We start from the raw sequence: 13911 nt of genomic DNA, 5'->3' as shown, positions 1-13911 counted from the left end.
GTGCACACCACCATGCCCGGCTAATTTTTATACTTTTAGTAGAGACGGGGTTTCGCCATGTTGGCCAGGTTGGTCTCAATCTCCTGACCTCGGGTGATCCACCCGCCTCCACCTCCCAAAGTGCTGGGATTACAGGCATGAGCCACTGCACCTGGCCTCCAAAGTTCTGAGATTATAGGCACAAGCACTGCCCCTGGCTGAGGATGAGTTTTGTTCTGTGTGTGTGGTTTTTTTTTAGAGACAGGGTCTCACCTTCACTCTGTTGCTCAGGCTGGAGTGCCATGGAGTGATCACTGCTCACTGCAGCCTCAACCTCCTGGGCTCAAGCCATCCTCCCACCTCAGGGCCCCTCCACCAAGTAGCTGGAACTACAGGTACGTGCCACCATGCCTGGCTAAATTTTTTTTTTTTTTTTTTTTTTTTTGGTCAGAGCTGGGGTCTCACTGTGTTGCCCAGGCTGGTCTTGAAACTCCTGGACTCAAGCAGTCCTCCCCGAGGATCAGTTCTTTTTGTTTTGTTTTGTTTTGTTTTTTCCAGACAGAATCTTGCTCTGTCGTCCAGGCCAGAGTGCAGTGGCATGATCTTGGCTCACTGCAACCTCCACCTCCTGGGTTCAAGCAATTCTCCAGCCTCAGCCTCCCAAGTAGCTGGGATTACAGCCACCCACTGCCACCCCCAGCTAATTTTTTTGTATTTTTTTTTAGTAGAGATGGGGTTTCACCATGTTGGCTAGGCTGGTCTCAAACTCCTGACCTCGTGATCCACCTGTCTCGGCCTCCCAAAGTGTTGGGATTACAGGCGTGAGCCACAGCGCCCGGCCAACCAGTTTTTATTCTGAAAGTTTTTATCTGTAGACTATGTACTTCATCTTGACCAGTTCTATTACAGATGCATCTTATTGGCTCCAAGGAGAACCAGGTGAGAATATATTCTCAATGCCCAAATTTTTAATACACAATTCAATACTGCAAATAGAAAGTCATTAGCTTGGGTTTTCATATGTGAACAGGAACTTTTCCATAAGGATATGTGTTGAGAGATGGAGTGAAGGATGTGGCATCTCAAACCAGAGGCACATATCTCCTGGGGGCAAGGTGGAAGGTGTTGGTGGTGGGGATGCCTAGACAAAGTCCTACTCTTTAGGAGAAGAGAAGGAAGTGCTCAAGGAGCTGACTGATAAGGAATAGTCCAGGAGGTCAGCGGGTAACCTGTAGGAAGATACCTAAGAAACTTAATACCAACGGAACAAATTAATGGTTATAATGAGAGGCCAGGGAGGAGTTTGTCAAACTTAATACATTTAAGAGCTGATAATGTATTGGACTCTTACTCTTTGCAGACACTTTTCTAAGTACCTTACATGCATGATCTTGCTTGTTCCTCACAACAATCCTGTGAGGTAGGCAACGTTGTTATTTCCATTTGGGAATATTTCAGAGAGTATTTAGTTCCTGTGCGTATCCTGTGCCTCCCCTTCCTCCCCACACCCAGAACTGCTCAGGAGTCATGAGTTATAGGCATCACCTACTTTGGAGAATTGTAGATAATTAATTGTCCTTTCTCTGTCCTTTATTTCCCAGGTCACAAGGCACTGAAAGCATTGTTGAGGTCATTGGTAGGTCTTCAGGAAGAGTTGCTTTTCCAGTACCCAGACACTAGATATCTAGTAGATGGGACAAAGCCCAATGCAGGAAGGTAAGAGAACAGAATCATGGAGTTGCTTATTTTCTTTTCATTTGGATAGTTTCCCGTCATTTATGAAAGAAAAGCTAAGTTCTCTTCAGGCAGATATTAATGTTAGTAAAATAGAGTCTCGTATTTACCTGATGGTCAGGATGGCACATAAGTTGGTGATTAGATTTTAGATTTTTATATTTAGTTGTACCTGATGTGCTTTGTGGTCTTAGACAAAGGTTTGCCTTCTCTTTAGATCTATTGGAATTAGAAGATAAAAGCACTTTGTTTTTTAGGGATGGGGTCTTACACTGTCATCCAGACTGGAGTGCAGTGATGTGATTGCAGCTCACTGCAGCCTCAAACTCCTGGGCTTAAGCAGTCCTCCTGCTTCAGCCTCCCAAATAGCTGGGACTACAGGCACTTGCCACCATGCCTGGCTTTTTTTTTTTTTTTTTTTGTAGAGACAGGGTCTTGCTGTGTTTCCCTGTCTGGTCTCAAACTCCTGGGCTCGAGCCATCCTTCCACCTCAGCCTCCTAAAGTGCTGGAATTATAAGCATGGGCCACTTCACCTGGCCAAAAGCACATTTTTTAAATATTAATGCTTAATTAATGTTTATGAAACATTCTGTGCCCATACCATATATTGGAATCACTGGTCACAGCCATCTCCTTTGAATAAAAGCTGTTATGAAAGATGGAAAAATTTCAGAAACAGCAAAATAATTATTTTTCCCCCTGAAATTATTACATTTGATGAAGATTTTTCCCCCTTTTGTTTCTACCTGCTGTATATACCTGCTTGCTTTTTTTCCCTCGAGCTTATCTTTTGTTTCATTTTTTATCTACTGAACTAGTTGGGAGGACAAAAAGGAAGCTCACATTTATTGAGCACCTATTATATGTTCAGGTCGGTAATCCAGTGAGTGCAATTGGCAGATAGTTGGAGGTTGTATTACATTGCCATGGCAGTTGCATAGATGGCACTGCAGGTTAGTTACTGCTAATTCTGTTGCCTACCGCTTTGAGTTTTCTTCACATTCACCTTCTCTTGTATTTGGTTCAACTAATATTATTCATCTTTCCTTAACAGTTGGTTACAGAGAGACACATTTCCCTTATTGATTTGAGGATTAAGATTGTAGAAATATGGTTATGTGTTTAATTTTTAAATACTGTCCTATAATACTAAAGGCCTGGTTCATACACATTTCTAATAATTCTTTTAAAACCTCATTTATTTTTATGGTTTGCTTACGTTTTAAAAAATATTTTGAAACTAGTTCTTTTTATATCTGTTTTAAAAGTTACATGAGGCTGGGCGTGGTGGCTCATGCCCTGTAATCCCAGCACTTTGGGAGGCTGAGGCAGGTGGATCACTGGAGGCCAGGAGTTTGAAACCAGCTTGGCCAACATAGTGAAACCTCATCTTTACTAAAAATACGAAAAAAATTAGTCGGGCATGGTTGCACACACCTGTAATCCCAGCTACCCATGAGGCTGAGGCATGAGAATTGCTTGAACCCAGAAGTGGAGATTGCAGTGAGCCAAGATTGTGCCACTGCACTCCAGCCTGGGCAACAGAGCCAGACTGTCTCAAAAAAAAAAGTTACACGAGTTTTTGATTGATCTCATGAATATTCTTCTCAAAGAACAAAAGCCATCCTCATATCTTTGGTGTTATTTTGAATGGAGACAGAACAGGTAAGGCCTAAATATTCTCAGTCCTTTATGTGAGCCTAGTTTTTTAAATTTAAGTAATGTTTGTTTACACTGGACATAATGTTCTTACTGGTTTTCTAGTGAGGAGATTTCTAGTGAAGATGATGAGCTGGTAGAAGAGAAGAAGCAGCAACGAAGAAGGGTCCCTGCAAAGAGGAAGCTGGAGATGGAGGACTATCCCAGCTTCATGGCAAAGCGCTTTGCTGACTTTACAGTCTACAGGAACCGCACACTTCAGAAATGGCACGATAAAACCAAACTGGCTTCTGGAAAACTGGGGAAGGCAAGTGTGTGTATGCGTGCATGTATATGTAAGATAGGTTGTGGCAACTTGAAGAAGTTTTAAGAAATTGGAACTACAGCTTATTTATACGGATGTTGTCATGATGTAATGGTAATCATTCATTTCTATAGCAAAATCTACCGAACTTCTGGCACTGGGGTTTATATGATTCAGACTTGGGATTTTAACTTTATTAGAAAGAATGTTTTATTCTTAAAATTGAGGCCTTGTAAGTGTTCAAGTGCTGAAAATCCAAATACTTTAAAGGAGTGGATTTCAAAGCAATAATTATTAAAGTATCAGAAGCTAATCTCTGGGTGTAGAAAAATGATATGACCTGCTTAAGACTAACTTTTTTTTTTTTTAAGAACAATTATAGCCACTCACAAACTCAGTCCTTTACAGAAAGTCCCTCCGGAAAAGACGATTTTCTATCTCTCTGCTGACACAGAAAGATAGAGAAACCAACGTAGCTTGCCTTCAGCACTGATTTTCTGCATTATCTGACACTGCTTAATGTTGTTGCAGGGTTTTGGTGCCTTTGAACGCTCAATCTTGACTCAGATCGACCATATTCTGATGGACAAAGAGAGATTACTTCGAAGGACACAGACCAAGCGCTCTGTCTATCGAGTTCTTGGCAAACCTGAGCCAGCAGCTCAGCCTGTCCCAGAGAGTTTGCCAGGGGAACCGGTAAGAACTCTGTGATGCAGAGTGATTATGAGGAATAGTTTCTATGAGGCTTATTAGCTGAAAAACTCGTAGCTATTACCTGTTTATATAAGAGGTTAGTGAGAGAAAGGAAAGCAACACTACTTTACTGGATTACTGAGAGAAACTTAACTGTATGTAAGAGGAGAGAGTTTTTAAAAATGGGGCTTCTATTAACTCCTGTGTGTCATCTTCTCTTAATTTTGAGTTTGATGCAGGAGTCTGGTAGTGGAAGCATTCATAATCCAATTTTCAAAATTCAATTTTAAAGCTACTTCTGTAGAAATGTCAGTATTGAAACAAGTGTGTACTTTAGGCTCAACGTTTGCCATTTAGGTACTTTAGAAAGGGTGCAGAAGTGGAATAGTCAAATTCTTTTGTTTAAAGGAAACATTTAAAATTTTTAATTATAGAAGAAATATATACTTAATGCTTTTTTAGTTTATAGCAACTTAAAATGAAAAGCAAAATTCTCTACTCTGAAAATTTCACTCCTGAGGTGAAATTTTTTTATTCTTTTTTTTGTCAATTGCCTGTTAACGTAACTCCTGAGGTGAAATTTTCAGTATTTAATAGTTGTAACAAGTTTACAGTTAATAATTAATAGTTGTAACAAGTTTTTGTGTCTTTTCTATTTGTGTAACTATATATGTGTGCAAATAACAAATATATATGTATAAATATGGTTGCCTTTTTTACTAAATGAGAGACATTTATGTATGTATAAATATGTAAAATATTACAACTGTATTTAAAGTCTTGCAACTTTTAAAATCTAGTAAGTCCTAGATACTCTTTCCATTTCATTACCTAGAGATCTACCTCATTTTTCCTAATGACCTCAGAGTATTCCATTGTATGGATGTGCACTATCATTTATGCAAACAATGGATATTATGTTGTCTCCAGTTTCAGAAACACTGCTACAGGAAAGATTCCTGTACATGTATTATGTGTTCGTATAAATATATGGGTAGATTTCTTGAAGTGGAAGTGTTAAAGAAAATACACCAAATTCTGATAGATGTTGCCGAATTGCCTCCAAAAAGGCTGCATTAATTTCAGTCGTAGAGGTGAAAAATGGTATCTTCTCATTCTAATTTACACATATTTAATTTGAATGAGGGTAAACATATTTTCATATGATTATTTATGGGTTTTTTTGGTCAACTGCCTGTTAATGTTTTTGCCTGTTTTCATATTGGACTGTTTTGTTTTTTAATTTTAAGAACTTTTTATATCTTAAGGAAAACAGTGCTTTGACTGTTCTACATATTATTTATAGTAGCTACATTAGTTAGATAACCTTATTGGGATTCACTCTTTTCTTACTCATTGTTAACATAGGAGATCCTTCCTCAAGCCCCTGCTAATGCTCATCTGAAGGTCTTGGATGAAGAAATCTTTGATGATGATGACTTTTACCACCAAGTGAGACTTTTACACTCTCTTGTTACAAATCAGGTTTTAGCATTTTAAAGCAGCTTATAGAATTCTCTGAACAAAGAAGTTGCTTATTTTGGAAGGATAGAGTCAGACAGTGAGTTAGAACTCCCGCGTTCAAAATTGACTTACAGTGTCATTGTGGATTTGTTGCTTTTCTTCTATTTTATGTTTTCCTTTTGAAATGAAAACAGCTATAGCTACTTTGTTGTTGCTTGAGTGTAAACTATCTGTAAAACAGTTTCAGGTTTTTTTCTTTGAGTCAAGTGGGTTCTTCTTTCTGAGCCATTTTTGATGATGGAGGATTTGTTAGTTATTTGGTTTCTTGTCTCATTACTATTAGAATGGGACGTGGAGCTGGAGGCCTGGGATCCCAGAGTTCTTGAATTGCGCCACTGATTCTATTATCTGTTAAATCTTGTTCTTAATGTCTTTTTGTGCCTGTTGAAGTCAGTTAAGTATGTATTGAGAATGTCTGCAACTGTTGATTATAATAAGAGCATAGTGCTTTTGAAGACAGAGAGAATTGGTAGAAGTTGAAATATAGTCCAGTTCTCAATATGTTTTCAGACTCCCCCACTTCTTTCCCTGACATTACTCTCTGCTGGCATGCTGTTCTTTTTAATGATGCCAGAGACTGTTAAGATAGACTAAACATTTGGGCTATTCTAGAGAACTGAAATAACTTCCTGTATTCCTGAGTTCTTGATAAGTTATACTTTTTTTGTTTTGTTTTGTTTTTGAGATGGAGTCTCGCTCTGTCACCCAGGCTGGAGTGCAGTGGCGCAATCTCGGCTCACTGCAAGCTCTGCCTCCCGGGTTCACACCATTCTTCTGCCTCAGCCTCCCGAGTAGCTGGGACTACAGGCGCCGGCCACCAGGCCTGGCTAATTTTTTGTATTTTTAGTAGAGACGGGGTTTCACCGTGTTAGCCAGGAGGGTCTCGATCTCCTGACCTCGTGATCTCCCCAAAGTGCTGGGATTACAGGCTTGAGCCACTGCACCCAGCCAGATAAATTATACTTCTTAATAGAGTATGTGTTAGGCTGTACCCTTTCTAGCTTAGTGGAGAATCGAGGAAGCTGTTCAGCAGTGATGTACCAGTTATTGTTGAGCCATTGTTTATCAAGATAATTTTTTTCTCTGTCAAATTTTTAATGTGCTAACTTTTGCCAAGTAATTTGCGACTGCTTGTTGAGGGTTTAGCCGTGGCTGCTGTACTGTGTATATGGATATGAAGAAGAACTTCTTAGGAAAATTACATGTAAAGTCAATACAGTACAAGTGATTTTACTATAAAATCACTTTTACTATAAAATTGGGGATACCTCTGGTTTTGCCCTAAAAAGAGAAAAAGACTTTCTATTAATTTTCTTTATTCCTTCTATAATGTTTGATAAAATTATTGCCGTAAGTAAGTCTTAAAAGTAATGATGAGAGGGTATAGGAAAAAAGATTGGTGTCGCTGCAGCTGTTCCCTGTCAGAGGTTCTGATTCTTTTTTCCTCTTATTGTATTCATTTGTCAGAAGAGTAAGGAACTCTATTTTGTTCTGGAGTGTCTAAGGAAGTACCTGATATGGGATATTAATGCTGTATAATTGTGTGAGATCACGGGAGACAATCAAAAATGTTCCAGTCCTCATTAATTGAAGTGTACATTGTTCGATGGAAAGTGCATCATAAATTAAATAGGCTTAATAAAATAAACTGAAATTACTGGGGAGAAGTTGCCTCTGTTGGCAATCCTTAGTCTGAATTTTTTTTTTTTTTCCGCCTGGAGGTCTGTTTAAAAAGAAATAGCATTACTTGATTGGCCCTTCATCCCAATTAATAATTTTAACTTCGATAAATTCTGATTTCAGAGTTATGACTAGTCACATCTTAGCTTTTCCCCTTGCTGGTTAATTGGGGTGCTGGGGTTAATCTAAATTAAAACTTAAACTAATAGAGGTCAGCAAGGCAGCTGAAACACCTGAGTGAAACAAATGGGGCTGCCAGGCACAACTTTATCTTGGCTGTTTCCCAAGAGGGAAGTGGCAGCAAATTGGAGTTGTTTCAGCCTTCTGTAAAGGTGAATGATGGGTGACACTTGTTAATGTACAGCATCTCCGGAAGCATTCCAGATTGCTTTGTTGCTACACCAACTGCTGCCATCCATGCACTGTCAGTAGGAACTGGACCAGTTGCCAACATCTGGCAGCACAGCAAGGAATGGGTGCAAGTCTTGAAACCCTGCAGATTCTAAATATGGTGCTTAGAACTGTGCAGGCTTTAATCACTTACTACTCTTTGGCAGCAGGCTACGACAGCTGATCCTAGCCTCGTACATCGCATTCCGACATCTGCTGAGCTGCAAGGCAGCTGCGCATTCATTTTCTTTCCTTGCCTTTTCTCTTTGCTTCCCATTCCCCTTCTTCTTCCCACTCCCCTCACCCTTCAGTTTTCCTCCCCCTCCCCAATATGCTTCTTGGGAGAGATGATCTGTAAAGATTACTGCTTCATTGTGTGCAAGTAATTGTGGTGATGCCAGGCCCTTGACAGACACAAGGTAGCACCTGTTCTGCTGACCTGGTTAATTTCTTCTGTTGAGTGGGATTTTCCAGAGATTGGAGCTGAAGCCAATTCAGTGATAAGGCTAAAGAAAATGGCTGTATGTTTTCTGTCACCTCCCAGTTAAATTGGCTTCATAAAGTGCTTTCCTTTATTTGTCAGAGTAGTAAGCCTGAGCTAAGTGTTGCATTCAGAAGTGGTTCAATATATTACAATGGGCCTGTGAGTTTTCATTTGTTTGTTTTTTTTTTAACATGGTCATATGGAAGGGCTGGGTGGTGAATATAATACATTCCCCCTTTTTTAAAACATACTTGAAGCCAGACTCTTTGGGTTCATGTTTTGTAAGGAAGAGATTATAGCCACATTGAATTTTAATGTTCCATTGTAAGGGTTTAAAGGCTTACTTGGTTAATTCAGGTGTCTTGAAGCTGTGTGACTGCCCTAACTACTGAGAATGATGTGTGGGGTCAGAACACTCCCCCTCTACACACACATACTCATTCACACTTTCATTCTTTGTTTCTTAATGGGCTTTAAGTTACCATATCTTTCAAAATATACTTGTATTATTTAATAAAGGTACATGTATATATGTATGTATATGTGTGTGCACATACATACATATGTATGTGTGTGGGCCATAGAAGATAGTATCTGATATCATAAATAATCTTATCATTTTTAGAGCTGAAAAGAACCCTAGAAGAAACTGAGACCTTGAGAAGTTAAGTAACCGTCTGACATCATATAGTAAATGGCAACACTGGTAGTTAATGTCAGGACTTCTTAGACCAAGGCTTGCTCTGTCCATACCTTTATTTCTTAAATATTTCATTCTTGAGCCATAAAGAGATTTCACTGTAGTATTACAGTTTTCACTTTGTAAATAAATAAGCTTTATTTTCATAGAACCAGAAAAAGTATTTTGTGTTAGAAAGTAATTTTTTTCCTTAGAAGGCAAATGATTTATTGAGCTTATGTTACTTAAACAATTCTAATGAAAAAATTAGCTTTATAGTTTCGTTACCGGTTTGTTTGGAAACTGGAATTGCTGAAAGCGTGAAGTATAGCCAATGGTGAAGGTTTTATGAGAGAAACTGTTCATCTGCTTCAGAAAAGCATTGCGGGATTTTACTTCCAAACAGAATTACTTTACAGTTGGCCTATTTCTTGTCAAAGCGCATTCCTAAAGGCAGTTTCACAAAACATGAAGGTTGTAAATGACCACGAAGGATGAGCCATTCAGAAATGTTTTCAGTGTCTGTTATTGTCATGATCCTATCTGCTACTTCATAACATTCAGTTCTCTTCAGATCTGTTGTCTGTATCACCATTTAAGGCTTTTGTTTTGTTTTATTTTTTTAAACCATCAGATGATCTTTACTTGGTAAGCCTAAGTTTTTAAAGAATCAGGGAAGGACCAGGATTTGCTAAACACTAGTGGCGTGCCAGTCCCTGGACTAAGTAGATAGGTACTTGGCATGTGTCTTGATTTAATCCTCACAAGATCCTCGTATTGTGATGTAACTGCACTTAGCAATAAGCTATATAAAGTGGCTGGTTTTATTCTTTTCATATCCCAGATTGCAAACTAGTTTCTTGTCACTTCATGCGATATTTTGTTCTGAAAGGACTAATTGAGCTTAGATGTCCACAGATCAATACCTGGATTTCTAAGAGTTCATTAGGATTTTGTATGTTGCTTCTAGCTCTTTAGTTTTGATCTGGTTTGTCCTGTCACTTTGAATCTAGCCAAGAGTATCTAGAGAACGGCATAATAGGTTTTGCTCTTTTGATGACCACTTTGATGGGTTAAATTTCTTCTTTCATTTGCCATCAGGACATGTCTATAACTGACCTTGCCACATGCTGAACTTTTGTGTCTAAGACATTTGATAATGCCATAAACAAGTAATTACTAATTCAGTGAACTACTAAAAGTCGATAATGTTGAGAAATAGAGAAGAGGCAGGCTTTTTGACATGACAGTTTACGTTAATTAAATTGGTGAGTGATTAATATGGACAGGTGATGTGGTGGAATTGTATGCATTTAGATCTTAGTGTGAATAAGAGATGTCCCAAGCTACCCTTATGTTAATGTGATACGATTTTTTTATATATTTCTTGTTTTTATTTATTTATTTTGTTTGTTTGTTTTTGAGACAGGATGTCACTCTGCTGCCCAGGCTGGAGTGCAGTGGTGCAATCTCAGCTCACTGCAACCTCGACCTCCTGGGCTCAAGCAATCCTCCCACCTCAGCCTCCCAAGTAGCTGGGACTATAGACAGGTACCACCACACCCAGCTAATTTCCATATTTTTTGTAGAGACAGAGTTTTGCTGTGTTGCCCAGGCTGGTCTTGAACTCCTGGGCTCAAGCAGTTTGCCTGCCTTGGCCTCCCAAAGTGCTAAGATTACAGATGTGAGCCACGGCACCCAGCCGGGCAGGATGATATTCTTACTTTCACTCACTGGCATATATCTTTCCAGTGGTTCAATTGATGGTTAATAACATGTTTTTAAGTCTGATTTGAACCTGCCTCTGTGAATGAGTTGTTGGACTCATGTCTTCTGTTCAGGGCAGTATTTTGTTTTTAGTTTTACTTTAAAATGTTGCTGTTGAGATCTGGATAGTGTTTCTTAAAAGTTTGATGAAACTTATTACACATAGATATTTATGGTTATCTTAGAGAGAACATATGTATGAAGTATATAAATTTTAAAATTGGCCAGGCATGGCGACTCACACCTGTAATCTCAGCACTTTGGGAGGCCAAAGTGGGTGAATGACTCGAGCCCAGGAGTTTGAGACTAGTCTGGGCAACATGGCGAAACCCCGTCTCTATAAAAAATGCAAAAAAAAATGAGTCAGATGTGATGGCACTTGCCTGTAATCTCAGCTACTTGGAGACTGAGGTGGGAAAATCATCTGAGACCAGGAGGTTGAAGCTATGGTGAGCCAAGATCACATCACTACACTCCAGCCTGGGCAACAGAGAATAAATAAATAAATAAATGAAATAAAAATTAAAAATTGAAATTATGATTGAAGATATAGCATGGAATTAAGTTTCTTGGGGCATAGTAATGGTATTAAAAACAACTCAAAGCAGATACCAGGGCCCAATTAAATTTCAGTTTTAATAACTGCAAGATTATTTTATATACCATGTATAAGAATTTTATTGGAACTGCATGGTAGTTTCTGCTTAAGACATTTTCCACCAATAGTGCTGCCATTGTATATCTGTCAGTGTTTAGACCCAGGTATGTCATCAATATTAGCATTTGGTTGCTAGCTTGGGCTCACTATTGTGGAAGCTGCACAGAACAGGAAGCAAAAGCCACATTTTAAATGTGAAGTCTAGAAATTTCATCAAACAGGAGCGTCAAGGTAAGGTGCACATGACTGGACCTCATTTCTTTCAGCTTTCTTGCTTTAAAAAACATCAGAGCATGACTTGAGTACTACTACTTTGTTTAAACAAAGGTAAAACCTCAGAACGGAGCCTAAAACAGTACATTTTACAGGGCCAGCTAGGAAAGAGATAAGAATTGGCTTAGAAGTGTTGAAGAAACTTTTTCAAACACAAAAGGTACCTGGAGAGTTTGCTAGGCAAATATGTGGCCAAAATTACCCTTTTTGTACTAATATGCCCAGTGTCAGCCAACTGAGTGCAAATTAAACACAGGATCCCAGCAGTATTTTAGTAGCCTCAAGTATAGAATTTGGCACTCCTCAAGAAATGGAGACATTACCTTTTCACTAGAGGAGGCATGAGGTCTTGGTATTAATGTGTTGCTCCTTTAAAAGTAACATATCGGAAAAATGATTTAGCAAAGAAAGGGGAAGTTTATAGGCATCTTCAAATATGTACATGTATTGTGAGAAAATCTTCACACTCTATACATCTGACAAAGGACTGATATCCAGAATCTACAGCAAACTCAAATCAGTAAGAAAAAAAAATCCCATCAAAAAATGGGCTAAGGACATGAATAGAAAATTCTCCAAAGAAGATATACAAATGGCCAACAAACATGAAAACATACTCAGCATCGCTAATGATCAGGGAAATGCAAATCAAAACCACAATGCGATACCACCTTACTCCTGCAAGAATGGCCATGATAAAAAAATTAAAAAACAGTAGATGCTGGTGTGGATGCAGTGAACAGGGAACACTTCTATACTGCTGATGGGAATATTAACTAGTACAGCCACTGTGGAAAACAGTGTGGAGATTCCTTAAAGAACCAAAAGTAGAACTACCATTTGATCCAGCAATCTCACTAGTGGGTATCTACCCAGAGGAAAAGAAGTCATTATTTGAAAAAGATACTTGCAGATGCATGTTTATAGCAGAACAATTCACAATTGCAAAATCATGGAGCCAACCCAAATGCCCATCAATCAACGAGTAGATAAAGAAACTATGGTGTATCTATATGATGGAATACTACAGAGCCATAAAAAGGAATGAATTAACAGCATTTGCAGTGACCTGGATGAGATTGGAGACTATTACTCTAAGTGAAGTAACTCAGGAATGGAAAACAAACATCATATGTTCCCATGGATATGTGGGAGCTAAGCTATGAGGACACAAAGGCATAAGAATGATACAGTGGACTTTGGGGACTCGGGGGGGAAGAGTGGGAGAGGGGCAAGGGATAGAAGACTACAAATATGGTGCAGTATCTACTGCTTGGGTGATGGGTGCACCAAAATCTCACAAATCACCACTAAAGAACTTAGTCATGTAACTAAATACCACCTGTAACCCAGTAACTTATGGGAAAAAAAATGTATATGTATTGTTGATCTAGATAAAAACATAATCATTTTAAAGTTGGATAGCATCTTTGGAGACCATCAAGTCCAAACTCTCTTTTTAAAAGTGCAGAAAATGGAGCCTGAAGGAAGTACATGACTGTTGTAAGGTTTACCCACTTAGTGAATTAGGACATTGAAACCTGTGTTCTTGCTCCCAGTTTGATTTTCTTTTTGACACACTATACTCCCTTCTGATTGGACAAGTTTGAAAATCCTTTGAGAATTTTATTTTCAAATCTATATCTGTTTAGGACATTGGAGATCTACTGTATCTTTTAGCACTCTGACAATTCACAAGTATCACTTATATACAGTTATAAACTTTATTCAGTTAACATTTATTAGTCTGGGCACGGTGGCTCACATCTATGGTCCCAGCTCTTTGGGAGGCCAAGGCAGGAGGATTGCCTGAGTCCAGGAGTTCAAGACCAGCCTGGTCAATATAGTGAGACCCTGTCTCTAAGAACAACAACAAAAACATTTATTATGCCAGATGCTAGTTTTATAAAGGCTGGTAAGACCAAAATCCCTGCCCAAAGAATTTGTGTTACCTAAGAAGAGTGAATATCTATGTAGTCACAAAATTAAGAGTATGACTTTAATAAAATTAAGGTGGAGAAAATAAATATTGAAAAGAGCAATCAGGTATTTGATATAAAAATGTACATGTGGTTCTCTAGGGTTC

The 13911-nt window shown here is 38.7% G+C and overlaps 1 protein-coding gene across 1 annotated transcript in view; it reads left to right on the top strand.

Moving 5' to 3' along the window:
* AATF (apoptosis antagonizing transcription factor) overlaps window positions 1–13911 on the top strand; it is a 116112-nt gene that overhangs the window by 38742 nt on the left and 63459 nt on the right. Inside the window, exons 5-8 of the mRNA XM_054456910.2 lie at window positions 1581–1695; window positions 3479–3680; window positions 4209–4373; window positions 5739–5822. Of these exons, the coding sequence (XP_054312885.2) occupies window positions 1581–1695; window positions 3479–3680; window positions 4209–4373; window positions 5739–5822 (566 nt within the window). The remainder of the gene's footprint in view (window positions 1–1580; window positions 1696–3478; window positions 3681–4208; window positions 4374–5738; window positions 5823–13911) is intronic.

The sequence above is a fragment of the Pongo pygmaeus genome, chromosome 19 (assembly GCF_028885625.2).
Source record: "Pongo pygmaeus isolate AG05252 chromosome 19, NHGRI_mPonPyg2-v2.0_pri, whole genome shotgun sequence".
In the NCBI taxonomy this organism is placed as follows: domain Eukaryota; kingdom Metazoa; phylum Chordata; class Mammalia; order Primates; family Hominidae; genus Pongo; species Pongo pygmaeus.
Note: the sequence above shows the minus strand (reverse complement) of the source record. Positions and strands in the feature narration are given on the sequence as shown.